The following is a 26,782-nucleotide window of genomic DNA, read 5'->3' on the forward strand; positions in this document are numbered from 1 at the left end:
ACTGTTGAAGAGTCAGCTTGAATTTTGTAATGTCCAGAAATGTGTTTAGAGTAGATAAGTCCAGAATTGGACGCCATGATTTGTCTTTTCTGGGTACCAGGAAAAGTCTTTAATAGAAACCATGTCCCTTTTCCTTTTCTGGTACTGGTTGAATAGCCCCCATGTTCATGAGGGACAGTACTGGTCTCTGGGCCTCTGTCCACTGATTTGGGGGCCGGTCTGGCCATCCGTTTGGGACTGGCAACATGTGGAAATGAAATCTGTATCCATGGGATACTATATTTAAAACCCATTTGTCCTGGGTTATAAGTTACCAGTTTCTTGCATGAAGTGCCAATTTTCCCCCCAAAGGGGTGGCTAAAAGGTAAGTGCTTGGTAAATGTAAAGGGAAGTCATTGCAACTGTTTACCATAGGAAGGTGCCTTGTTGTTTCCAGATTTGGAGGAGGAGGCACCCCATTGTTTTGTTCTAAAAGTCCCTTGAGACTGAAGCCTGGAGCCTTTGAAATGTCCAGAATTGACTTGAGTGGCTCTCGAAGGAACTGGAAAGGACCAGTTCTTAATAGGCCAGTGCCAACTAAATCTGGGAGGTTGCACTTGTAAGAAATAGTTCACAGTTTGCATAGATTTAGCTTTATCTTCCATCTTTTTTAAAACTTCTTCAGCCTTATTACCAAAGAGACATTCCTGTTGTAACGGAGCATCCAACACTTTTGCTTTAACATAATCAGGCAAAGTTTGCTCTTTCAGCCAAGCATGCCTTCTTAGCACAGACCCAGTTACAGCAGCCCTGCAAGAGGCCGCCAAAGAATCAAAACCACATTGCAAAGTATGTTTTCCAACTTGTTCAGCTGAATGCAATAAGTCCTTTAAATCTTTATTTTCCACACAGTCAGAAATTAACAATTTCATATGCTTAAACATCAACAGCATATCATGGGACTGCTTAAACAGAAAATTGACCGTTTAAAGCCCTGATTGCCAAGGTTGCAGAACTGTAGACCTTCTTACCCCATCTATCCAGCGCCCTGGAATCGCTATCAGAAGGGGTAAAATTTTTAGCAGTAGAGGCCTTAATGCCCTTGGGACCCTTAGAAATGGTTTCAGGATCTGCAATAGGATTTTTGAAAAGGAATTTGTGGGACTCGGGAACCCTGTAGTATCTGCCTGGCTTACAAGGAGCCGGAGGCAGAGAATCAGGAGCCATACTAGATTTTGAAAAAACATCAACAATGTCTAGAAAAGGAGGTATAGCCAAAGGCCTATGCTGAGGGAGAAGAAAATCCCCAAGTATCTTTTTAGATTCAGAGAAATCCTGACTTTCCCAGTGGAAATGTTCCCTTAAAGTATGTAAAGTTTCCCCAAAAGAAAAATCCTCAGGGGAAGAAGCAGAAGGAATGGAATCTTCTGCATCAGAGTCCTCATAAGTAGGTATAGACAAATCCTCTTCATTAGAAGAGTCAGAAGAAATAGAATCCTGTTCAGAAGATTCATAATCAATGTTTTGCCTAGGCCTCTTAGAAGGGGAGGGGGTTGGCTACTCCAAGGGGCCTGCACATGTGGCCCAGCCGTCAGTTTTTTAGACACAGATTTAGATTTTGGCCTTAATTTTGAAGATGGCGTCGGTCTAATATATAAATCTGTAGGTCTGAAAACACCCTCAGAAGCCAGTGCCTGCACAGCAGCTCCGGACCCATCTAAGGTAGAGACATCCACGAGTTCCATAACTGAAGCATCTCGCGGCATACTTGACTCCGAATGGGTCTCAGTAGAGCGAATCAGAAGTAGCGGGTATCAGGGGCTGCAAAAGCACCCCACTGGGTACCGGTGAACTGGCGACTGGCGTAGGAGAAGCATAGTCAGTTTTGGACCTCGACGGCCTGTCTCTTTTTCTTTGCATTTTTTAGGTATCCCAGTAGTCTGATTGCTAACAGACGACATTTCTGGATAATTAAAGCGTGAGCCAAAATACTTAGAAGCAAAAATATTCCGACGTTTGATAGTGCGTTTATTAAATTTAGCACAAAACTGACAGCAAGGCACGTTGTGGTCAGGGCCTAGGCAAGGAATACAGTGCAAATGAAAATCCTTGCGAGGTATTTGCTTCCCACAGGTAATGCAATTATGAACTTTTACTGACATCGGTAAGGAGCAAGAAAAAGTTTCCCCAACGGGGTACTTAACTTTTTAGTTGAAGACCTCGGTTCTGAAACTCAAACAAAAATTTCAGGAGTCGGCCGACCGGCACTTGCGAACTGCTTCTGCTTCGGGCACCGCACGGCAAGAAAGACTGATGTAATGGCATCAGCTGCATGTTTTATACCCCTGACGTCACGGAAGAAGGGACAGCAACCGAAACAGGACCCAAGATTTTGTTAATCAGGCTGACTGAGGGCAACCTGCCAGCAGATTACCCAAATGTACTGACGGCAACAGTGAAACACGAAGAATATCTGCTCAATTCCTGCCTTCCCTAAATTTCACTCCCTCTCCAAAACATTATTTTGCATGTGTTGTTCCAACAATCTTCACTTTTTCTATCTAATTTGCTCATATTCTTTTGTAAAGATCCCACTTCCAGTTCTTTTATTTTGGTTACAATATTCAATACTTCAAATACGGTTGGTTTAGACTCTGATTTCCATTTTCATAGGTTGGTACTAGGCTATCGGCCCTAGGGCCTATACAAGCCTAGGTGTAACAATTCCCTGGATATTTCTTCCCACAGTATTTACTTCCCTGGACCCCTGTCTAGCAAGGCGACTGCCGTGGTCCCCGGGGTGAATTTCCTATCTCCCATCCAATCATCAAGGTTCCTTTTGAAGAGGGCCAAGGAGGCGCTCTGCTTGACATGTATGGGCAGTCTATTCCAGAGAATGGGGAGTCTCTGGGTCAGGAACCTATCCCTCCAACATGTTTTGTTCACTGTGATGACAAGGCTTAGATCCCTGGGGCGTGTGGCTCTGACGGTTTGGGATTTCTTTAAGTGGAGCATGTCCAACAGCTCAGGGTTTGACATGGCCTTGTATGTTAAGCAGAGATTGCCTCTGAGTAGACAATAGGCCATAGAGTATAGCTTGAGTTTTTTTAGACCTAGGTATCAACAAGGCAGGATGACTGAGGTAAAGAAAAAAGAAAACTAGCTATAAAAATTGTTCCCAAGCACTACCAAAAGGCTACACTAAAGTTATGAAGAAAGGAAAAGGGTATTTACCATCCATTTCACAAAAACCTTTTAGAAGACAAGCCAGGAATGCCCAGTAAATATTGCCCATTGCCAAAGACAGAGGATGGCATGGTGCATTCTGGGAGAGAAGGGACGAGTTCAAGTGTAGGAAAGCCCTGCAGGGTTCCAAAAGATGAGCCACCTGTGGGGACTAGTCTTGTACTTCAAGTGGGCGGACTACATAATACAAGATCTACTGCAATGCTGTGTCGGTTTAGAAATAGTACTATGTGCTCTTAGTGGGCAACTTCCTGCCCCCCTTCAAAGAATGACATCCTATTTCACAAAAATGATCACCATCTGTACTGACCTGAGAATGTCATAACAGAAACCACTGTGCACTTCTCTCTCAAGTTTACAAGGCTCATATCACCTTTACTTTCATAATACTGATGCTTAACTTCAGATAAAGAAGCAAACATCACAGGCTAAGACAGAAATTCCAACTATACTACAACCGGGGTGGGGTGGGCTCTGATTCATAATGTTGCAAGCATCAACAATGACTGGAGGAGATGGTAAATTAGCTTATGGTCATCTAAAATACACAATTTTGTGAACACCACAAAAATGTTCCAAGTGAAACAACTATTTTAGCTTTATTTTAGAAAAAGGAACTTACTGTAGTAACTACCAAACTGAATAGAATCAATATGCAAAACAGCACATAATTGACCGAGTTCTTGTGCTTGAAACATTCATACCTAGAATAAAAAAGTAAAAAAAATATATATCATAAAATTTGCATGATACCTTTATTTAAAATGCTTACACTGAACAAAATAATGAATGTATATTTTGGACACAAAGTGAAATAGTGCAAGACAGTAAACACAATAAACATTCTAATTTACCTGCATCTTTGCATATGTGGGGCAGGGATCATCCTAAACACACAAATATGAACTTCAAAGCAATGGCAGTGCCTTACTGAAAATAAATGTAAGGTCTTGGGTTGGTCAACATTTCAGCTAAACATTTAAACTGCAACACAGTGTAAAGGCAAACTGTGTTTTGGTCTGCAGGCCTGGGATTTGGTCCAAGAACTCCCACTGAATATCCTAAGACCATCCCTTTCCCTACAAAGAGCCAGTATTCCTGCCAAGGCTTACTGTAAATACTGGCATTTGTGTCAGTAATCCATGTGAGCAGAAAATCACAAGGGGATTATACCTTCAAGTACAATTACTCATTTGTCACAGTAACAGACAAGTGCAAGGTTTGCTTTCCTTTGGTTTAGCATTCAAACTCCAAGTATATCTTTGTTTCCTTGGCAGATGTCAGATTTTATTTACAGATATTAATCAGAGAGACTTGTCAGGCCCCAACCATTTTCAGGCACCACAGTACAAATGAACGACAAAAGATGATTTCCACGAGTGAAACAGAGCACAGTAATAATCAGTAAATTAGGAGATGGGCTGTAGTTTGCTCATTTTTAAAGTGCGGAAAGGTGGCAGCATCTGCTGCAGTGGATTAACTACAGAGTGCAAAACCAAGTGTACATCAGTACAAACATACCTTAACACTGCTGCCTGCAGCTCTTCACCTAGTGAAGGAGGCCATATTTAATAAACCTGCTCAACAGCAAATGCCCTAAGAAAAAAGGTAACTACAGGAAAAAAGGGAATGCTCAGAAATTAAGTTATCCTTCGCCAAAAGTCACAGAGTCTACTGCTATGGTGCATACCTCACAATTATACAGTATGAGAATGACTTCTCGGATAAAGTCCCAAATAGTCATAAATGAAATAATTTCTTAATCCCTTTCTACAATCTGACAAAGAGCATCAGTATGCCCGGACAGAGTAACATCTATTCAGTTGGTAGTCTGCACTTCTCAACTGTCCCAATTTTCACAGAATGTCCAGAAGTCTGTCTCATATTTTTGGTGTGTTCCACATTAAATCTGTGGTTTTCTGGCAAATTTCAGAGGACTGAAGTCACTAAATAATGACATGCATCACAGTTTCTGAGTTCATATAGGCAAAGTACCCTACCACATCACTGCTAGCTATAGGTCCCCCACCAAGAACAAAAAAAAAAAAACACACCTGGACTTACTGGAGTCACTCACCATACAGCAACACCAGTGTCATGGGAGATTACAACTATCCCTCCATCAACTGGGAGATGTACACAAGCACAAACATGCTTGCCCAGAGGCTCCTGACTTTCTTAACCCAAATGCAGTGGAACAGATAATCTGCACCACCACAAGGAGTTCAAATATCCTAGACATAGTATTCATCGACATGGGGAGGGTCACTACATTCCCACCTGTGTGATGCCCTACCTGGTAAGGTTGGACCATAAATCAGTCTTGTTCGAAGTAACTATTGGATACAACATCCTCAAAGAAGCAAAAAACAATAAAAAATAAAAAACCTCTCCAAAGCAAACTACAGCCTACTAAGCAATGGTACAAAAAGTTTTATACCCCCAGCAGTCACAGACAGCAGTGACTGCTATGCAGCAGTGTACACAAATGCCCTGTATAAACACAAACAACTGTACAGGCTTAGCTGTACATGACCAGATCAAAATCGGATCCTCCTGAAAAAAAAAAAAAAACAAGCCACCCTGGTAGATCTCAATATAAACAGGTTACACAAGAAGAAGAAGAAATTGATGTCTAAGAACAAGAGGGAACTGACTCAACAGAGGAAGAATTTCCTCCACAGCTTAAGCAAGCAAATCAGAAATCTTGTAAAAAGTCCTCTAAAGCGAACTACAAATCTAAAATAACATCACTAGCCAAGGATTATCATAAAGCATTCTTTATGTCTAAAATCTAAAAGGGAATGCCCAGCTATGTGCTGAACTGGTAGTGGATGTCACTATTCATACTATATACCGGAGGAAACTGCCAACCTGTTAGCTCCCAAATGTGGCAGAACCTTTACCCCATTGTCCCACCAGCCATATGAATGGGCGTTCCTTCGGTGAAGTTTGTGCGTTAGGCCTGGCAAGCCAGCACGTAAAAATCTACTGCCAATCATTATCGGACTGGAGTTCCCCTGTGGCGAGCCCTAACTGGGAAAAGCCGAAAGACACAAACAAAGTAGCTGCTTTTGTCTTTGGTTTTGCAGCTTTCGGTTTGATATATAAATGTTGAGGTCTGAATACACTCTCAGAAGCCGGTGCCTGCTCAGCAGCTCCGGATCCATCCGAGGGAGATATATCCGTCGGTCCAATACCCTGAGTATCTTGCGGCATGCCAGACTCCACATGGGTGTCGGTAGAGGCCTGCGACTCGAAGGTAGCAGGTATCACGGGCTGCGAAAGCACCTCACTGAGTACCGGCGAACCGGCAACTGGCTTAGAAGCTTCGGTGTCTGTTTTGGATCTCGACTGCCTTTCTCTGTCCTTTCCTTTACGTTTTTTTATGTACTCCGATTGTCTGATTACTATCTGACGACATTTCTGGGTAGATAAATCAGTTTCCAAAATACTTTGATGCAAAAATATACCGATGCTTAATAGTGCGTTGGTTAAATCTAGCACAAAACCGACAGCCAGGCACGTTGTGATCAAGGCCTAGGCAAGGAATACAGTATAAATGGAAATCCTTATGAGGTATTTGCTTTCCACAAGTAATACAATTATTAACTTTTTCTGATGTCGGTAAAAAGCAAGAAAAAAAGTTTCCCCAACGGGGTACTTAGCTTTAGTGAAGACTTCGGTTCTGAAACTCAAACTCGAATATTTCAGTAGTCGGCTGACCGGCACTTGCAAAATGCTTCTGCTTCGGGCACTGCGTGGCAAGAAAGACTGAAGAAAATGGCGTCGGCTGCATGTTTTATACCCCTGACGACCTGATGTCATGGAAGAGAAGACAGCAACAGACGCAGGACCCAAGACTTTGGAATTCAAGCCGACTGAGGGCAACCTGCCAGCAGATTACCCAAATGTAATGACTGCAACAGTGAAACACGAAGAACATCAGCCTCTTCTGTCTGGAGCAGTCTGCTTGACTAAGGAATGACATCTCATATTCTTCTCTTTGGAAACAAACTTTCACAGGACATAAGCTGCTTCAAGAAATCTGGATGGCTAACAAAAATAATTTCTTGTCATACTTCAGCTTCATACAACACTTTTTATTTTGTTCCAACAAAATAATATACTCGCTTCTATAACCTAATTTTTTTTGCCTTAAATCTTTATGTACCCAATCTATACTTGAATCTTCACTCTTAATTCCTATCTCAGTCACTACTTAGTACTAATAACTATGCTTAAAACCTACCAGATACTGTACTTACATTTCTTTTTGCATACTATGTTAAACTGAAGATGAATTACTCTATATTAATGCCATCTCCTAATAGTTAGCATCAGATGTTTATATATTTTTTAAGTATATTTTTGTTTTTAGTATGTATTTTGTGTGCTATTTTTAGTATGTTTTTTAGTATTTTTTTTTGGAGCTTTTCTCCCCGGGCCTCCACTGAAAATGGACACGTATCCAGTTGGACTAGCCCGGTCAACAAATGTAAAACAAAAGAAAAATAAATAAATAAATATAAATACTGTAGGTCTAGTAAACATGCATTCACTATGGTTATGGACAATACAATATACATAGTAACTTTTTATTTTATTCTTCTGATGTATCCTAACTCAATATTTTACTTTTTTGATGCATTCTACATAAGAGTACATTTGTCATTAGTGACGCTTCACCATCATACTGACGTGTGTATTCAAACACAACATGTTTAAATTTAAGACAGTCTGTTTGCAGAAATATATTTGCGATGTCCTTACATTCTCCGTTGCAGTATTCCTAACAAATGGGATTCCCTGCCATGAAGCCCTCCAACCGGCCAGTTTACCAAAGTCCACCATTGCTTTAAGGTATGCTGAATGTCACCTACACACTCCTTGCGTAGGGAAGGGCATAAAGGTGACGTTCAGGCATATCATCCTCAGAACTTGTTCGCCATGGGGCCAAACGCTGTTTTAACCATTTTTTTTTTTTTTTTTACTGTTTTTCCATTTGTTGGCATTCCTGTGCTTTCTTCTGTTTGCTGGTCACTGCCACTGTGGTCAGAAAGTCCTTCTACGTGGCACATCTTATTACCAAGGGTTTTGCATCCAGGAAGAAAGAGGTCATCATCTCTCTCTACTCTTCCCTCATTAGACCAATCATAGGGTATAATGCCCCATTTGCTATGTAAATCAATAAACACCTGCAATAGCTGGAAAGGCCACAAAAGTGCCTCACAAAGAGGATCCTAGGCCTTAAACACATGCCCTACACGGACAGACTCAAAAAAACTCCAGCTTTTCTCCGTCTCATATCGTCTATTAACAGGCGATCTCTGCTTGACTTACAAAGACATATCTGACCCAGCCCTGTTAGAAATGTTACACCTAAAGAAATCCCAATCAGTCTGCACCACATGCTCCAGGGACCTCAACCTCATTACTACAATTAACAGAACATGCTAGAGGGACAGGTTCATAACCCAGAGAATGCCCATGCTCTATAACAGACATCCCATACATGCAAGCAGAGTACCTCACTGGCCTTTTTCAAGAGAAATCTTGATGAGTGGATGGGAAACAAAGTTCACCCTGGGGATCACTCATGTGGCTCTACTTGGACAGAGGCACTGGAAACTAACAGCAGCATGATGCCAGGGCACTTCTATGGGCTAGGCTTGTAAAGGGTCCAGGTCCGTTGGCCTAGTACATATCTATGAACCTGCTCCCAAGAAGTCTGACAGGTTTTATAGGGTGCCCAAGGATGGTTCCTTTTTGTTTAAATGTCCTGCTGCTAACCAATCTGTGGTGTCTGTAGCCTCTGATAAGCCATCTCTGCTGCTTCCTTCATCCAAGTTACTGCCTTCTAACAAGGACAGTAGAACTATGGATAGACTGGGTACGTTCTGTGCTTCGGCTACCCTAGCTTTTAGAGCTATTAATTATCAGACCCATATCTCTAGGTATGTCTTGGCTCTTCTTTTGCAGGCATGTCAGTTTCTTTCTGATCTTCCTGACTCAGAGTAAATCTTCTGCTCTTTCCTAGCTAGGGAATTCCTCTCGGGTAGTTCATCATTCTATCAAATGTAGCATTGATGCAGCAGATGCCTCTTCCAGGGCTGCTGCTTTTGGTTTGGTTCTGAGGAGATATTCTTCATAGGTTTATAGGTAGATACTAGGCTATTGGCCCTAGGGCCTATATAAGCCTAGCCAAAAATGTACCCTGGCTTTCACCACCCAAGAAAATTTTCCTGTGCCCCTGTCTAGCAGAGCCACAGAAGTGATCCTTGGGGTGAATTTCCTATTTCCCATCCAATCATCAAGATTTTTCTTGAAGAGTGCTAATGAGGAGCTCTGTTACACATAGATAGGTAGTCTGTTCCAGAGTATGGGAAGTCTCTGGGATAGGAATCTATCCCTCCAGCATGTTCTGTTTATTGCGGTGACAAGATTTAGGTCCCTAGAGCATGTAGCTCGGAGGGATTGTGATTTCTTTAAGTGGTGCATGTCCAACAGCTCTGGGTTCGACATAGCTTTGTATGTTAGGCAGAGATCACCTCTGAGTAAGCGATATGCGACGGAGCAAAGCTGGAGTTTTTTGAGACCGTCTGCGTAGGGCATCTGTTTGATGCCAGTAATCCTCTTTGTGAGGTATTTCTGTGGCCTTTCCAGTTGTTGTAGAGGTCTTGTGAGGTACATACCAAAAGGGGCGTTGTACTCTATAATGGGTCTAATGAGTGATGAGTAGAGAGGAACAATGACCTCTTTTTTTCTGGATGAGAAACCTATTGTGATGAGGTGAGCCACGTAGAAGGATTTCCTGACCACTATGGTGATGTGATTATCAAGGAGAGACTACTGTCCACCTGTATCCTAAAGTCTCTTCACATTTTCAGCATTAAGTACTACCAGCTATGTGGTAGCTCATGGGTACAGAGTTTTTACCAAAGGGGATGAGACACTTTTTGACATTGAGCTTCAGGTCATGACTTTTGACACCAGGTATCTGTCTCAGTGAGGCCCTTTTGTAGTATGTCCACATCGTTAGGAGTTTTGATTATAGCTCCTAGTTTGCAGTCATCTGCAAACTTTGTTAGCCAAAGACCTTCTGTGTTAGCCTGTACTTCAGAGAAGCAGATACCAAACAGGAGAGGACCCAGGACTGAACCCTGTGGTACTCCACTTGTCACTGGTCTGAAGTTGGATTTGGAGTCCGCTACTTTCACAGTGTGGGTTCTGTCCGTGAGCCAGTTGGCAACCCATCTTGTGACATAGGGATTTATCACAAAAACCACCAAAGAAGAGAGCAGGAACAGGATGCACACAGGTTTATTCTGGTACCTCGGCTTCCACAGCCTTCAAAGGAATAACCATTTCCAAACAGATGCATCATTTTATACAAATTTTCTTAATTAATAAATTGGATAATCATACAATGCATCATTCACAAGAATAAAAGGGCCATACGGTGAATTGCTAAACCACAGACAATAGGTGATATTTTAACAAGATAAAGTGTATAGTACATAATATCAAAATTTATATTTATAACACTACACCATATCTCAAAAAGTCAAATTATTTTCTAAATTTAAACCTTTAGGTTTCAAAGTACCAAAGTTTAAAATAAACATACTTTCCAATTTCAACAACTTACGTAGAAAATTCCCTTTATCTTTATTATTAATTAAGAAAATTTGTATAAAATGATGCATCTGTTTGGAAATGGTTATTCCTTTGAAGGCTGTGGAAGCCGAGGTACCAGAATAAACCTGTGTGCATCCTGTTCCTGCTCTCTTCTTTGGTGGTTTTTGTGAACAATTTACGTTTGGTTTTTATATTCTATGACATAGGGATTTATACCTAGTTTAGTGAGCTTATCCATAATTCCAGAGTGGGGATTGTGTCGAAAGCCTTGGCAAGATCTAGATAAGCTGTTTGAACCACTTTACCCTCATCTATGGCTTTGGTGACTGCTTCAAAGAAGTCAATCAGGTTTAGGAGACATGATCTGCCTTTTACAAATCTGAACTAGGTAGGGTCCAGAGTTTGGAGATTACCAAGGTCTTTGTTTATGAGTTCCATGATGATACGTTCCACGGCCTTGCAGACCAGGCTCGTCAGGCTAATGGGGCTGTAGTTCCCGGGGTCCGTCGTGGCTCCCCCCTTGTGGAGTGGGACAACAGTCGCGGTGCGCCATTTAGTGGGCACAAAGCCTGAGGTGAGGCTATGATTGAACATGGTACTTAGGTAGGGTGCCAGTTCATTCTGTAGTTTATGTAGAATGCAGCCTGGGATATTGTCAAGTCCCATGGATGCTGTGTTCTTGGCTTTGGAGAGTGTGTTTTTTTACCTGTGCTTAGGCTTCAGCTTTCGCGCAATATTACGGCTAAGTTGATGGATGCTCCTCTGGATAATGCTCTTTTGTTTGGTGAAGCAGCTGCTGGTTTATTTAAGTCTCTTCAGGACAAGGGGAAGGCTTTACAGGAGCTTAAGCATGTCTGTTTCTCCTGTGCCTAGATTTCAGCAAAACTACCCTTCTAAGCCAGCCTTTGTTTGTAGGCAATATCGCCCTCCTCCTAAAGGTAAAAAGGGTAGTAAATGGACTCCTCTTGCTAAGGCTACTCAAACTGAAGGATTGTTAAGCCTTCCTTTCCTGACAAAACAGGTGCTGTCTGACTATCCACCTGTTCCCAGCCACATTCCTCTTTCTATTCGCCTTTCTCTTTCTCTTCTGGTCTGGCTCTGAATCACCCGGGATTCTTGGGTTCTGTCAATCATTTGGGCAGGGGTACTTCATGGTCTGGAATTCCCACCCTCCTTTTATGGGCATTCCTCAGTCTCCTCGAGAACAACTTCCTTTTTCCCCAGAGGTTCTTAGAGACCTCTTATCTCAGGGTACTATTCAAGAGGTGCCCTTGTCCCAAAGGGGGAAAGGGTTTTACTCCAGAATGTTTCTAGTGCCCAGAAAAGAAGGTACTTGGCATCCTATTGTAGACCTCTCTCATCTAAACACTTTTCTGGAGGTGCCTTCCTTTCAGATGTTGTCCCTTCAGTCCCTTTTTCCTATTTTGCTCCCTCATGCCTTTCTGGTGTCTCTGGACATCAAGGATGCTGATCTTCATAATCCAAAATCCATCCTCTTTTTCAGGAGATTTTTGCGTTTCTCTGTTGCTTCCTGGCATTTTCAGTTGTATGCTTTGCCTTTTGGCCTTTGTACTTGCCCCAAGGTTATTCACCAAATGCCTCACTCCTGTGATTGCCTTTTGCAGGCTTCAAGGGATCCAAATCTTTCCTTATTTGGATCACCTCCTGATTCAGGCATCTTCTGCAGAGGGTCCTTTTGCAAAATCTTCATTTTACCATTTCTCTTCTTCAGAACCTGTGGTTCACAATAAACTTCAAAAAGTCTTCCTTGACTCCTTCTCAGGATCATGTCTTTTTGCGTTGCACGATTCAAACGGTGCCAATGCTGGCATCCCTGCCTCCTCTAAAGGCATAAACTCTCATTTCCTTCTTTCAAACTTTTCTTCCCCTGGCCTCCATTTCAGCCAGGGAGTTTGAGAGCTCTGGGGTTCATGGCTTCCATCATTCTGATCCTCCCTCTGGCCAAACCCCACATGAGGAAGTTCCAGTGGTTTCTGAAGTCGGTATGGCTTCAGCATGCGCATCCTCTAGACTTTCCTGTTCCTCTTCTCCTGTGTCTCAAGAAGGAACTTCTGTGGTGGATTCAACAGTTGTCACTGAATCCAGGGATCCTTTTTCAACCTTCTCTTCCCTCTCCCCTCTCAGGATCTGTTCACAGAAACTTCAGATGTGGGATGGGGAGCAATGCTTGGCTCCTTTAGGGTTTAGGGAGTGTGGTCGCCTTGTCAGTGGAAGAACCACATCAACATCAAAGAGATGAGGGCTCTTCTGCTGGCTCTTTAGGCCTTTCATCCTCTCTTCTCTCAGGGTATTCACAGACAATGCCACAGTCATATGGTATATCAATAAACAGGGGGATACAAGATCTTACTGTCTTTGCTGACTGGCACTTCTGGTATGGGATCTGGCTATCCAATATCAAGTGACTCTTCAGATGGTTTATATTCCTGTTGTGGCAGAAAAACTGAGTAGGTCCTTCACTAACGCCCACGAATGGATGCTTCACAGGGATGTGTTTCTGGACACTGCTCAACAGTGGGGTAACACCTCAAGTGGATCTCTTTGCCTCCCTTCTGAACAGGCAATTTCCTCTCTTTTGTGCCAGAGTCCTAGGTCCTTTGGTATGGAAGGTGGACGCCCTCTCATTTTCTTGGAAGGGGATGTTTTGTTATGCATTCCCTCCCCTTCCTCTCATTCTGTGAGTCCTGTTCAAGATTCTACAGGATGCTCCCAGAATCCTGTTGGTGACCCCCTTTTGGCCAAGAAAGCATTGTCTCTCTCTACTTCTGCATCTAGCCAAGGGCAATCATCACGTTACCTCCAAGGGTGAATCTCCTCACACAAGACAAAGGGTCTCTCATCCATCCCCACCTGTGCATGCTTCCACTTGACACTGGGTGATAGCGTTTTGATCCCTTACAGACACCTTTTTTCTGAAGACATGCTGCAGGTCCTGCAGGAGGCAAAGAAAAGTACAGTTGTGTACACTCTTGCCATAAATGTAGATGTTAGAATGTATTCACTGTTGCAGTCATTACATTTGGGTTATCTGCTTGCAGTAGCCCTCAGATGGCCTGATTAACAAAGTCTTGGGTCCTGTGTCAGCTGCTGTCCCTTCTTCCATGACGTCAGGTAGTCAGGGGTATAAAACATGCAGCTGACGCCATTACATCAGTTTTTCTTGCCCCAGATGGCAGATGCTCCCCTAATGGGAAGCAATTAAATCTATAATACAAGGATATACCTCCAACAAAAAAGCAAATACACCAAAAAGCTTTTTGAGCATAGTAAGTGAGAGTAGAGGTATAGCCAAAAGAAGAAAGGGGGCTGGAGGGAGGGTAACCAGGACTGTAACAGTGAATACACTTGAACATCTACATTTATGGTAAGTGTACACAACTGTACTATGTTCTTCATGTTTCACTGTTGCAGTCATTACATTTGGGTAGATTCCCAAAGCGAAGGTTGGGAGGAGAACTTTAAATAGAATTAGAACCAGCTATAAGGCCCTGCAAGACTGCAGTGGCAAAACCAGTTCTGCATTTAGAGAAAATTGGCAAATGATAATGCTTGGTGAAAGTATGTACAGAACTCCAGGTAGCAGCTTCTATGATATCCCTTGTAGGGACACCCCTGAGAAAGGCTGTAGAGGTAGATGCAGCCCTGGTTAAATGGAGTCTGATGCCCTGTGGGATAGGTTTTCCATGGTGCTTACAGCAGAATTTAATGCAGTGGTCCATCCATTTTGAAATGGTTTGCTTTGAAATAGCTTTCCCCTCTATCCCTGCAGCAAATGCCACCACCAGCTGTTCAGATTTCCTTTGAGGTTTAGTCCTGTCCAAGTAGAATCTAAGTTGTCTGTGCACATCTAAGGAGTGCAGTATCCGTTCCCCTTTGTTCTGTGGATTAGGAAAGAAGGTAGGCAAATGAATGGACTGATTAAAAGCCACACTGGATACCACCTTGGGCATGAAGGAGGGATTGGTTCTGAAGGACACCCTGTCCACATGAAAGATGATCAAAGGCTCCACTGCCATAAGGGCCTGTAATTCAGATACCCTTCTTGCAGAATTGATTGCTAAAAGGAAAGCTGTTTTCCAGGAAAGGAATTTTAAATATGCAGTAGCAGCTGGCTCGAAAGGAGAAAGAGTGAGTTTCTCCAAGACAAAGTTATGGTCCCAGGCTGGAGTTGGAGCTTTCCTGGGTGGCCTTAAATTTTTGGTCCCTCTGAGGAACTGCTTGAGCAGTGGGTGAGAGAAGAGGGGAGGCTCTGTGCTAAAATGAGCTGAAATGGCTGAGGCATGAATTTTGATGGAGGAAAAGGACAAGCCCTTATGAAGCATCTCAAATATTGCAGAATCCGAGGTAAATTGGGCACTGCTGTGCTCATGCCTTGAGATATTTTGCAGCATAATAATTTCTAGTACTAGGTCTCCTACCCTCTATAATGATATCTATCACTGATTTACTGAGGGGTGGTAAGGGAGAGATTAGGTAATTAGCCAGGCTGCTAGGTTCAGGGTTTGCAGATGAGGGTGCAGAATCTGGTTCTCCTTCTGAGACAACAGGGAAGGAGTCTAAGGCACGTGTCATGGGGCAAAGCGTGACACACTGCGCAGGAGGGGTACTAGTGTTGGCGTGGCCAGTTTGGTGCAATTAAAATCGTCCTTGGCTTGTCTTGTTTGATCTTTAGTAGTACCTTGGAGAGCAGAGGCAGAGGAGGAAAGGCATAAACTGATAGGTTTTTCCAGCTGAAGGTTACAGCATCCACTTTCCAAGCTAGTTTGTGGGGAATCCTTGTGCAAAATTTGACCAATTGATGGTTCTGAGGGGAAGGCAAACAGGTCTATATCTGGGCTCCCCATTTGCTTGTCAACATGCTGAAAATCCTTGGTTCCAGTTTCCACTCGTGTGGGTCAATGAGGTTTCTGCTTAGTCCATCTGCCAGTGTATTTAGTTTTCCTGGCAGAATTTGAGCTTGTAGATTCACTTGGTAGCTCAAGGCTGTGTTCCACAATGCCATGGCTAGTCTGCAGAGGGAGTAAGAGTGTGTACCCCCCTGCTTGTTTATGTACCACATGACCGTAGTGTTGTCCATCTTTACGATTAGTTGTCCTGGAAGAATGTGGGCCTTGAAGGCTGTCAGAGCATTCTGTACAGCTAACATTTACTTTTGATCTATGTGCAGGTGCATTTGACTTGGGTTCCATTTGCCCTGAATGCACTTCCCTGCCAGGTGAGCCCCCCCATGCATAGTCTGATGTGTCTGTTAAGGTTTGGGCGGCAGGGAGTAGTGTGAATGGTAGTCCCTTGTTTTGGTGGCAGGCCTCTGACCACCAAAGGAACTCTAGGCGTAGGCAAGGTATGATAGGAATCATAGTTTCTAGATCCTGTGAATGTTGGCACCATAGGCTTTTGAGATACCATTGCAGTTTCCTCATATGCAGCCTTGCATATGGAATTAGAAGAATGCAGCAGGCCATGAACCCCAACGCTTGCAGTATTTGCCTTGCAGTTTACTGGGTTTTTGTGGCCACTTGTTTGAAGTAGGTTGTCAAAGGAGTCCGCTTCTCTGGCATGGGAAAAGGCATCTGGGAAGTTGTATTCAAATTTGCTCCCAGGAATATAATTTGTTGACAGGGTACCAGGTGTGATTTCTTTTCATTTATGGTGTACCCCAGACACATCAGTACCCTTTGAACAAAGGCCAGATGATTCAAAAGTATGTCCTGGCTTTCTGCCTGAATTAGACAATCGTGCAGGTATGGGCATATTTGAATATGTCTTTGCCTGCAAAATGCAGTGACTGGAACTAGGTACGTTGTGAATACCCTGGGCACAGTAGATAAGCCATGGGGCAGTGCAGAGAACTGATAGTGCATGTAGTCTGCTTTGAAGCGTAGGTATCTTCTGCAAGACTCCCTGATAGGGATCTGCAGGTATGCTTCTTTTAAGTCTAGTGTTGCCAACCGTGCATCTTTGCCTAGCATAGGAAGCAGCTGTTGAAGAGTCAGCATGTTGAATCTTGGAATCACCAGAAAGGTATTTAGAGTAGAAAGGTCCAGGACAGGATGCCACGTATTGCCTTTTCTGGGTACCAGAAAAAGTCTCGAATAGAAACCTTGTCCCTTTTCCTCTTCTGGTACCAAATGAATAGCCGCCATGCTTAAGAGACAGAGAGTACTTGATTTTGGGCCTCTGCCCACTGATTTGGAGGTAGATCTGGCCACCCGCTTGGGGTTGGTAAGGTGTGGAAGTGAAATCGGTATCCTTGGGACACTATATTTAAAACCCATTTGTCCTGGGTAATGAGTTCTCAGTTTTTGGCCTGCGGACCAATCTTTCTGCCTAAAGGAGCATTCCGTTGGGAAGTGCTTGGAAGTTTTAAGAGCAAGTCATTGAGACAGTTTTCCATAGGGGGGAGTCTTACTACTCCCCGATTTGGGTGCGGAAACCCCCCACTGCTTAGTCTCATGTGTCCCCTGGGATTGAAACCTGGGGTTTCTGCTGTGTCTGTGTTTGGCTTGAGAAGACCTGGAAGGGGCTGAAAAGGATCAATTCTTAGAGGGCCAGTGCTTACTAAATCTAGGAGACTGCACTTGCAAGAAATCTTTAACAGTTTGCATAGATTTAGCTTTATCTTCCATCTTTTTAAGAACCTCAGCCTTGTTGCCAAACAGGTGGTCCTGATTTAAGGGAGCATCCAACAATTTAGCTTTAACATGATCAGGCAAAGATTGCTCCTTAAGCCAAGGTTGGGAGGGTGACCTAATGGTTAAGGTGTTTGCCTTATAAACACAAGGTGCAGGGTTTGAGTCTCACAAGAGATAATTGGCTAAGCTTAAAATGGCTTGCAAGGGCAGTTAGCTTAGTACTAATCTATGAATCTATGCCTTCTGAGCAGACCCAGTAACAGCAGCCCTGCAAGAGGCCTCTAATGAATCAAATCCATATTGCAAAGTATGTTTTCTAACCTGTTCATCAGAATGCATTAAATCCTGTAATTCTTTATTTTCCACAGTCAGGAATCATCATTTTCTGTTTAAGCAATCCAATAACATGTTGCTGATACCTTAACATATGAAATTGGCAGTTTAAAGCCCTAACGGCCAAGGTTGTAGAAGTGTAAACCTTCTTACCCCATCTATCCAGCGCCCTGGAGTCTCTATCAGAAGGGGTAGGATTTTTAGCAGTAGAAGCCTTAATGCCCTTGGGCCCCTGTGAAACAGTCTCTGGGTCCGCAATAGGATTTTTAAACAGGAACATGTATGAATCAGGTAACCCTGTAATATCGGTCAGGTTTTCTGGGAGCAGGAGGCAAAGAATCAGGGGCCAAACTAGATTCTGAAAAAGCATCAACAATGTCTAGTACAGGAGGAATAGCTAAAGGCCTATGCTGAGGCAGGAGTAAGATATCCCTACACCTTTTTTTTTTAAATCTGAAAAATCCTGGCTTTCCCAGTGGAAATACTCTTAGGAATATGTAAGGTTTCACCAAAGGAAAAATCCTCTGGAGGGAAAGCAGAGGGAATAGAGTCCTCTACATCAGAATCCTCACAAGTAGATAAGGGCAAATCCAGATCATCAGAAGAATCAGAAAAATCAGAATCCTGGTCAGAAGATTCATAAACAACTTCAGCCCTAGGTCTCTTAGAAGGGGGAGGTTGGCTTCCTCTGATTAGAGTTATAAGATATTCAGCCATTCTTATCATTTGTTTTTTAGGCATATAGGCCTGAGCATACAGCCTGGGCGTCTGTTTTTTTTTGGCATGGTTCGAGATTTAGGCCTAAATGAAGGAGGAGGAGTTTGCTTAATATGCAAGTCCGTAAGCCTGAATACACCCTCAGAAACCGGTGCCTGCACAGCGGCTCCGGACCCAACCAAGGTAGAGACATCCGTGGGTTCCATAGTTGAAGCATCTCACGGCATAACGTAACTCTGAATGGATCTCAGTAAAGGCCTGAGAATCAGACGTAGTGGGTATCTGGGGCTGCGAAAGCGCCTCACTGAGTACCAGCGAACTGGCAACTGACTTAGGAGAAGCTTCGTCGGCAGTTTTGGACCTCGGCAGCCTGTCTCTGTCTTTATCTTTGCGTTTTTTCAGAATCCCGGTAGTTGGATGGCTAACCGATGACATTTCTGGATAATTAAACTGAGAACTGAAATATTTAGAGGCGAAAATATACCATCGACAGACAGTGCGCGGATTAAATAAAGCACAAAACCGACAGCAAGGTACGTTGTGGTCAGGGCCTAGGCAAGCAATACAGTGCGAATGAAAATCTTTATGAGGTATTTGCTTTCCACAAGTAATGCAATTATTAACTTTTACTGACATCAGTAAGGAGCAAGAAAAGGTTTCCCCAATGGGGTACTTCGCTTTAGTTGAAGATGTCGGTTCTGAAACTCGAAAACAAGCAGAATACTCCAGACCAGGCACCAAATTGAACGCTCTTCCTGAGGCATGTTCCTGAGAACTCAGGAGGGAATGTTCTTGAGCACAGTGGAACCAAAGGTTGCCCTGTCCCTAGAAACCCTGTCATATAATACAATCAGTTAGCCATTTGGAAGTGATCCTTTGTTCTATCCAAATAAAACCTGAGTTGTCTATGGACATCCAATTTGTGTAACATATACTCATTAGAGTGATTCTTGAAAAAGGTAGGTAATTCAATGGACTGATTAATGTTATTGATAGAGCAAACTTTGGGGAGAAAGGATGGATTAGTCTGTCAGAGTGAAAGATCAAATAAGGGGATGTGATGGCTACCAGGAAGAGAGTCTTAAATACTTCAATGGACAAGAGGAGGCTGGGGGGCAACATCAATTTAGATAATAAAGGTTCAGATTCCAAGGTGATGTAGGAGTTCTAACTGGTGGTCTAATATGGAAAGATCCTGGCCTTACAAAGTCTGTGAGCCATAATAGGTGCCCTTCCACATGAAAGTTGGAAATGGCAGCCAATTGCACTCAAAGTGGCTAGTGTAGGTCTTTGTAGTGGAAGCTTTATGAGAAGGCTGCTAGATGGAGTGAGGGGTGAGGAACCCAGTCAGTAGATCTGGCTCTGGGTCCAGAATCCAAGGTCGCTAGAATGGGGCAATGAGGATTAGGTTGTTGGCTTTCTGCAGAAACTTTTGCTCAGCCTGTCGGCTATGACGTTGGATGACCGGGACTCTGCCCATTGCCAGACTACAGACATGTTGTCTGTCTGAACTCAAAGTGTTAAACACTGCCCTCAACTCTAGAACATTGATGGGACTGTCTGTCCCTGAAAGATGCCCCCCACCAGGCTAGATGTGATTTGCATGTGTTTGTAATCAGATTTCGTGGTGTCAGAGGTAGCTGTTGACTCTCATGTGCAGTCTTCCCAATGGTAGAGAGAAGCTGCCATGAGACCCAAGACCTTCAGAACCAGTTTTGCTGGGGATTTTCTGGATGACAGAAGGAGAGATATTTGACTTTGTAGTGAGGCTATTCTTTCTGGAGGAGCCTTAGAATTAAATGCCTATGAATAAGATATGCTGTGATGGCTGTAGTAAAGATTTTGGTGAACACAAAGTTGTAGAGTGTAAGGTGGTGGCAGAAAGGAGCCAGTCGTCCAGAGACGCTACCACTGCCATGCATTTGGTGAAAACCCTGGGGGCTGAGGTCAGACCAAAGGGCAGGGCTCGAAACTGATAGTGACTGGCTGGCCATTTTGATGTGGTACCTTCAGATCTATTGAGCCTTCTGTAAGAACGGAAGGATCGATTGAAGCGTGACCATTCGAACTTTTCTTGTTGAGGTTGCTTAGGTCCAGAATCGGCCTCCAGTCCCCTGTCTTCTTTGGAACTAAAAAGAACCTTGAGTAAGTTCGAATCCTATTTGGTCCGCTGGGACTGGTTGGATGACTCTTTTTCTAGCAGCTTTGAAATTTCTATAGCTGCTGGGTAGATGGGGTGGCACATCTGGGAGTCTGGAATGGGAGTGGATAGAAAGGGTATTCTGTAACCTCTGGTAACCACGCTTTTACCCAGTTGTCTGTAGTAAGATTTTGCCAGGCCTGAGGGACTGCCTCCAGAGCAGGACAGTCGGGCCTCCTCTCAGGAGTGCTGGAAAGGTTTTCCAGGGGTGTATCCCTGTCACCTTGGTTTTCTGCCTCCTCCTCTGCCTCTAGAGGTGCCTGGGAAAGATCCACATTTTCCACCTCCTGTTCACATCTCCTTTACTTTGGGGCCAAAGAGAGTGGCACCATCAAATAATGAACATAAGCGCATCCAGGATTGTCATGAGATCAGCCTCATGGATGAGTTAACAATGGATGTAAGGGTATTGAGATGTGCTGTAACTTTTTCTGAAACAGCAGCATCTGTAGTACCCTGGAGGGTATCTCCCAACTCTTTGATTAGATCCAAAGTGGGTCAAATAGTTCAGGGATCGCATAGAAAAAGCCACTGAACTAAATGTCCATAGTCCTAGAATCTTTGTTAGGCGGATGGACAGATGAGGAAGATTCCGACATCTCCACTGGAACTCCCTTTGTGAGGTAAGCCTTGTTTTGGGGTGCAGTAATATGCTTATTAGGCTTTCTAGGGACTGGTTCCACCGTGTCAGGTGTCTCCCATGCCCGCAATCAGCTCCATTAACTCATGAATGCCTTCAGCAAGACTGACTCATCCTCAGAAGGGGAAGGGACTGCCAATCACCTCTCTGTTTTAGGATCTCCAAGATGTCAGCAAAAATGACATCCTCTGAAGGTGACTTTGGGGACCCTTCTGACTCATCCAAGTCGGTGTCCGATGTCAATGATTCTTGTGGAGAATCTAAGTGTCTCCTTCCTAGGGACTTCTTTGGCTGAGACACAGGTGCTGGCGTTGGTGCAGAGGAGGATAACGGTCCTTTATGGGGAGGAGAGGCTGCTTCTACTGATGTGGTTGTCTGGGTAGACAACACCTTCCTCATGAGATCGGTTCTGGCACGAGGGCTCCACAATCAGTAGATCAGCCTCTTCCGCTCCAAAGACTGGACAGGTCTCGGAGGAGGAAGAGATGGAGATAATGGAAGGCCTTCAAGTCTCGACACCAATTGGGAGGAAACCGAGATGAGTTTGGATAAGGCCGTATTCTCCATTAATTTCTGCAAGGAACCGAAGACAGAGCCGACCTCAACAGTGTCAGACACTGACAACAGTTGAACACAAGAGCTCGGAGCTGATGACATTTGGATGCCTGGTCTGAAGCATCCAGAGCCTCTTGAAAGGAAGGTTTTAATAAACCCCTATCTGTCATGACCCTCCCACTGAAAGAATGACAAATAGAGCAGTCTTCTTGCAGATGGAGAGGGCCAAGACAGTAGACGAGGAACTATGATTGTCAGTAACTGACATTTTAGATTTAGCCTTCTCAGACATCTTAAACGGTGAGAAGTCAAGTCCAGGTAGTAAGTCAAATCCGTGAAATTGTCAAATCCAGTTAAAGAAAAAATGTCTATCCAGTAGTCAATTCAGAAAAAACTCTAATAAGTTTAAAATTAAACTTAAACGGAACAGTCACTAAACAAACTTTATAGAATAAATTTATGCTGAAATAACAAGAAAAAATCTTAATCTTAGCTTTAGTTGTTAAACTAGATCTGAGGTAAAGGCAGAGGGGATTGTGGGTATTAGGTTGTCTCGATGCAGAGCTTGCGATTGAACACTCTCACATCAAAAATTTCAAGAGTCGGCCGACTGGCACTTACGAACTGCTTTTGCTTCGGGCACCGCACCGCAAGAAAGATGGATGTAATGATGTCAGCTGCATGTTTTATACCCCTGATGACCTGACATCATGGAAGAAGCGACAGCAACCGACGCTGGACCCAAGACTTTGTTAATCAGGCCTACTGAGGGCTACTGCAAGCAGATAACCCAAATGTAATGACTGCAACAGTGAAACACGAAGAACATCTTACTACTAGGAAATCTTGTCTAAATGGAAGAGATTTTCTATTTGGTGTCTTTCTCGGGACATGGACTCACTTTCTGTGGATGTTCCTTTGGTTCTCTCTTATTTGTGGGAGTTGCTCAATGCTGGTTTGGCCTATTCTATTAAGGCCCACTAATCAGCTCTTTCTGCTCATCTGCCTTTGACTACCCAGTTAGCTTCTAGGTTTGAGGTTAAGCAATTTCTTAAAGGCGTCCTTAATATTAGGCATCTCAGGAAGCCTGGTTCCTCCTTTCTGGGATCTTAATTTAGTTCTGGAAAAATTGACTTAGGCTCCTTTTGAGCCTGCTATTTCAGCTTCCTTGCAACATTGTTCTTGGAAGACTGTTCGTTTATTTGCTTTTACTTCTGCCAGACGGGTGTCTGAGTTGCAATTCCTTATGGCTTGTCCACCTTTTTTGATATTTCATGAGGGCAGGGTGTCCTTGTATACTAATCCTTCTTTTATGCCAAAGGTGGTTAATGAGTTGTCAATCAGTCTATTAATTTGCATACTTTTTCCCCTCTCCGCAATCTGAAAGTGAGTGTGTGCTACGCACCTTAGATGTGCATAGACAGCTTAGATTTTATTTAGATAAAACTAAAGCTATCAGAAAATCTGATTAGTTATTTGTTTCCTTTCATTCTCAGTATATAGGTTTGGCTGTTTCCAAGCAAACCATTTCCACCTGGATTTCAAAGGATATTTTCTTTTGTTACACTTTTCATGGCAAAGGCCCATTATGCTAGAGCTGTGGCTTCTTCTTGTGCATTTTTCAAAGGCTTAAACGCTAATTCTATTCCTGAAACTGCTACCTGGACTTCTGTGCATACCTTTACCAAACATTACCAGTTGGATGGTATCTCCAGGGCTAGAGCTGGTTTTTCTGCTGCCATTCTTCATGGCTTCTTGGAGGGCTCTGCTGCTTCCTCCTCCCAGGTTGCTTCTTGAGCTTTGGCACTCTTCCATTTGTAAGGAATACTGCAGCAGCGAGTGTAAGGACATAGTACAGTTGTGTAAAATCTTACCATAACAGTAGATGTCCTTGCCTTCTCCACTGCAGTATTCACTTCCTCCTTCCATTCCCCTGGTCCTTTTTCCTTCCTGGATGTGCAGGTTCTCCTTGGTTTTCCTTGGACTGCTGTTCCTATTGGGGCAATCTGTTCCGAGGATGGTACTCCTGAACGTCACCTTTATGCCCTTCCCTACACAAGGAGTGTGTAGGTGACGTGGCACACTTTGGTAAACTGGCTGGTCGGAGGGCTTCACGGCAGGGAATCCCACTTGTTAGGAATACTGCAAAGGTGAAGGAAAGGAGATCTACAGTTATGGTAAGATTTTACACAACTGTACTTTCTTGATGTAATGACAGACCCCGATTGTCAGTTCTATCTTCACCTTCAGGACTATGGCCAGCAGAACTTGGACAGCTCAGCATCTAAAATTTTCTCAGGCTACCAGCCTTTCCCCTTTTCACATATAATGTTGTGCAACTAAGAAGATTTCTTCAGATCAATGTAATTCTGCTCTAAGGCCCAGTAATTAACAGAAACATGTAACAATGGTACATGAGGGTACACTGATGAAGTCTGAACTGACAAACCAGGTCTATTGTTATAGTAAATATGTAACTTTTGTATCTGAGATTAGGACACTTCCATCATTACATTAGTGTTGCAGTACCTAAAGCTAGCCAAGGATTGGACTGGGCTGCTTCCAAAGCTTTAGGCACTTTCCACACACTCAAACTGCTACACAACTCAGAGAGCAGTAAAATGTCGGCGGTTAAAGTACCAAATATTCAAAACATTATTGCCATCAAAGTGCGATCTTCCCTGCTGCTTCAAGTGTTTCATGTTCAGCTAGCTCTTCTTCAAGGCTGGGCACATAAAATGGGAAATCATCCCCAAAGATGTACTTATCAATCTCTGCCATGAAAAGTTCAACTCTTCAGCCAAAAGTTACCATTAGGGGCTATGGCAAGTGTTTTCAATTCTCTCAAACATTTTATCTCAGACCTTACTTTTTTAGTCAAGAGGAAAGAGCAGCAAACTCATGTTCTGCAACCCATTTCACGGGCACAATTTTCAGTGGAGAGATGGACTGGAGTCCTGGCTCTTCGGCTGTTCCCTCCCTGCTCTGCAATAAAAGAAAAGTTGTACATGCAGCTTTGGGCTGGACTCTGGCTTCCTCTTTGCCTCAATTTCCAGTTGTTGTTCTTTTGGCTTTTTCCCCGGTTAGGGGTCACCACAGCGGAACTCCAGTCCGCTAACGATTGACAGTAGATTTTTTTACGGGTGCCAGCTTTGACACCCAACCTTCAACAAAGGCACGCCCATTCTATGCTTGTCTTTCAAACGCCACTCGACAGTGGGGAGGACATGCAGACTCCACACAGAAGGTGCTCCAGCCGAGAATCGACCGGGAGAACCTCTTGCTGTGAGGCAACAACGCTTACGTTGCAGCACTGCAGCTTCTCCTCAACTTCCAGTAATGACTCCAATGCAACCATATGGGGTTGCCCATCTGTTTCTTGCTGTCCCTTTGGTACTGCCCCTCAAGTGACTGCTGAGGACCGAGTGGCAAGCAGGCCTCTATGGCTGTTCCCTTAGAGCAACAGATAACCACTCTTGCTGGCATTGGAGGGGGGAGTGGATATTGCTACTTCATAAAAGCACTCAGAGGAGCACGATTCCAGGGTAAAGGACCAGTCTTCAAGGAGCTCTTTTCTGGAAAGTCTCAAAGGAAAAGATTCATAAAATTAAGCATTTTGCTTCTCTTGTGTCCCAGACAAGGAGGACTGGCAGAGCTTTGCTAAAAGTTTATTTAAAGCCTTTCAGTCTTAACATTCTGACTCTTCTCTTCATTGGGAAATGAAATAGTTGCCCAAAGCACAACAGACCAACCTGCAGTTGACTCGAACCCACCCAAGTGGAGGGCTTTATCCCCACCCCCCCAATTATATATACCAACTCCGAGATCGCACTACAGTGGAGAAAAGGGCAAAGTTCTGTAGTTGCCCGTTGTGCTTTGGGCAACTATTTCATTACCCTCAGTAAATTCAGCGAATCACTGAAGTGATTTTCACTAATTATGGGTCGATGAATAGGTGTTTGCCAGAATAACATTTCGGCGACCTAATATAGACCCCAAAGTCTAGGTCTTCGTTTCCCTCTGTGGTACCAGATGACCTCATTCATTTGCATTTTGATAATCATTCAAGAAGGCTACAACTGGCAATGGGACTCTCATCTTCCTTTTCAAGGGATTTTTCTGCATCCATCTGTATCCTAAACCAAACGATATCTCAGGGAGTTAAAGATCCTGCTCTGCTAGATCAAATAGGGAAAGTTTTATTCACAAATCTTTCTGGTGTCAGAGAAAGAAAGAACACAAAGACCTTGGGGTTGCTTTACTAAGTATCATATTTACAGTCACTGCAGATCTGAAACAGGACCTCCCTCAGAGACAAGATTCATGTTAATAAATTGCAGGAGTGTAAAAACTGTCAATATACCATAGAATTAAACAGTTATCAAATATACACTCTTAAGAGCTACTGGAAAATAACCCTAGATACCGAATAATTCTGTGAAAAGAACAGACTGAAAACATTCTGTACATGAGCTTTTAAGGTGTACAGAGAGTGCAGATTATACCTACCTGAAGAGGTAAAGTAAAGCCAACATCACAGACACTCTCCACATGCAAGTAGAAAGTGCGTAAAGACACTTACAGTTCTGGAAATAATAAATGGAAAGCCATAAAAGGTAAACACTAAATAGGCTGTATGCAATATTCTCAATGTACCAAATGGGCAGGAACAGAATCATTCTCTGAGGTGGAAATCCCCATCACTTATGAGGAAAAACATGAGACTGTGGAAATACTTTGATGGATGATACTAGAATTATGTAGCCATAATTAGAACAAAATGCTGCAGTGCAACTAAAACTCACTCATTCCTAGAAA

The 26,782-nt window shown here is 43.4% G+C and overlaps 1 protein-coding gene across 2 annotated transcripts in view; it reads right to left on the reverse strand.

Moving 5' to 3' along the window:
• The window catches only part of ACER3 (alkaline ceramidase 3), a 1,138,468-nt gene that overhangs the window by 841,044 nt on the left and 270,642 nt on the right, over positions 1 to 26,782 (reverse strand). For both annotated transcript variants that reach the window (XM_044073355.1, XM_044073354.1), the window contains exon 5: positions 3,848 to 3,929. In XM_044073355.1, the coding sequence (XP_043929290.1) occupies positions 3,848 to 3,929 (82 nt within the window). The remainder of the gene's footprint in view (positions 1 to 3,847; positions 3,930 to 26,782) is intronic.

Source organism: Protopterus annectens, chromosome 5.part1, assembly GCF_019279795.1.
Source record: "Protopterus annectens isolate FY-2018-M chromosome 5.part1, PAN1.0, whole genome shotgun sequence".
Classification (NCBI taxonomy): domain Eukaryota; kingdom Metazoa; phylum Chordata; order Ceratodontiformes; family Protopteridae; genus Protopterus; species Protopterus annectens.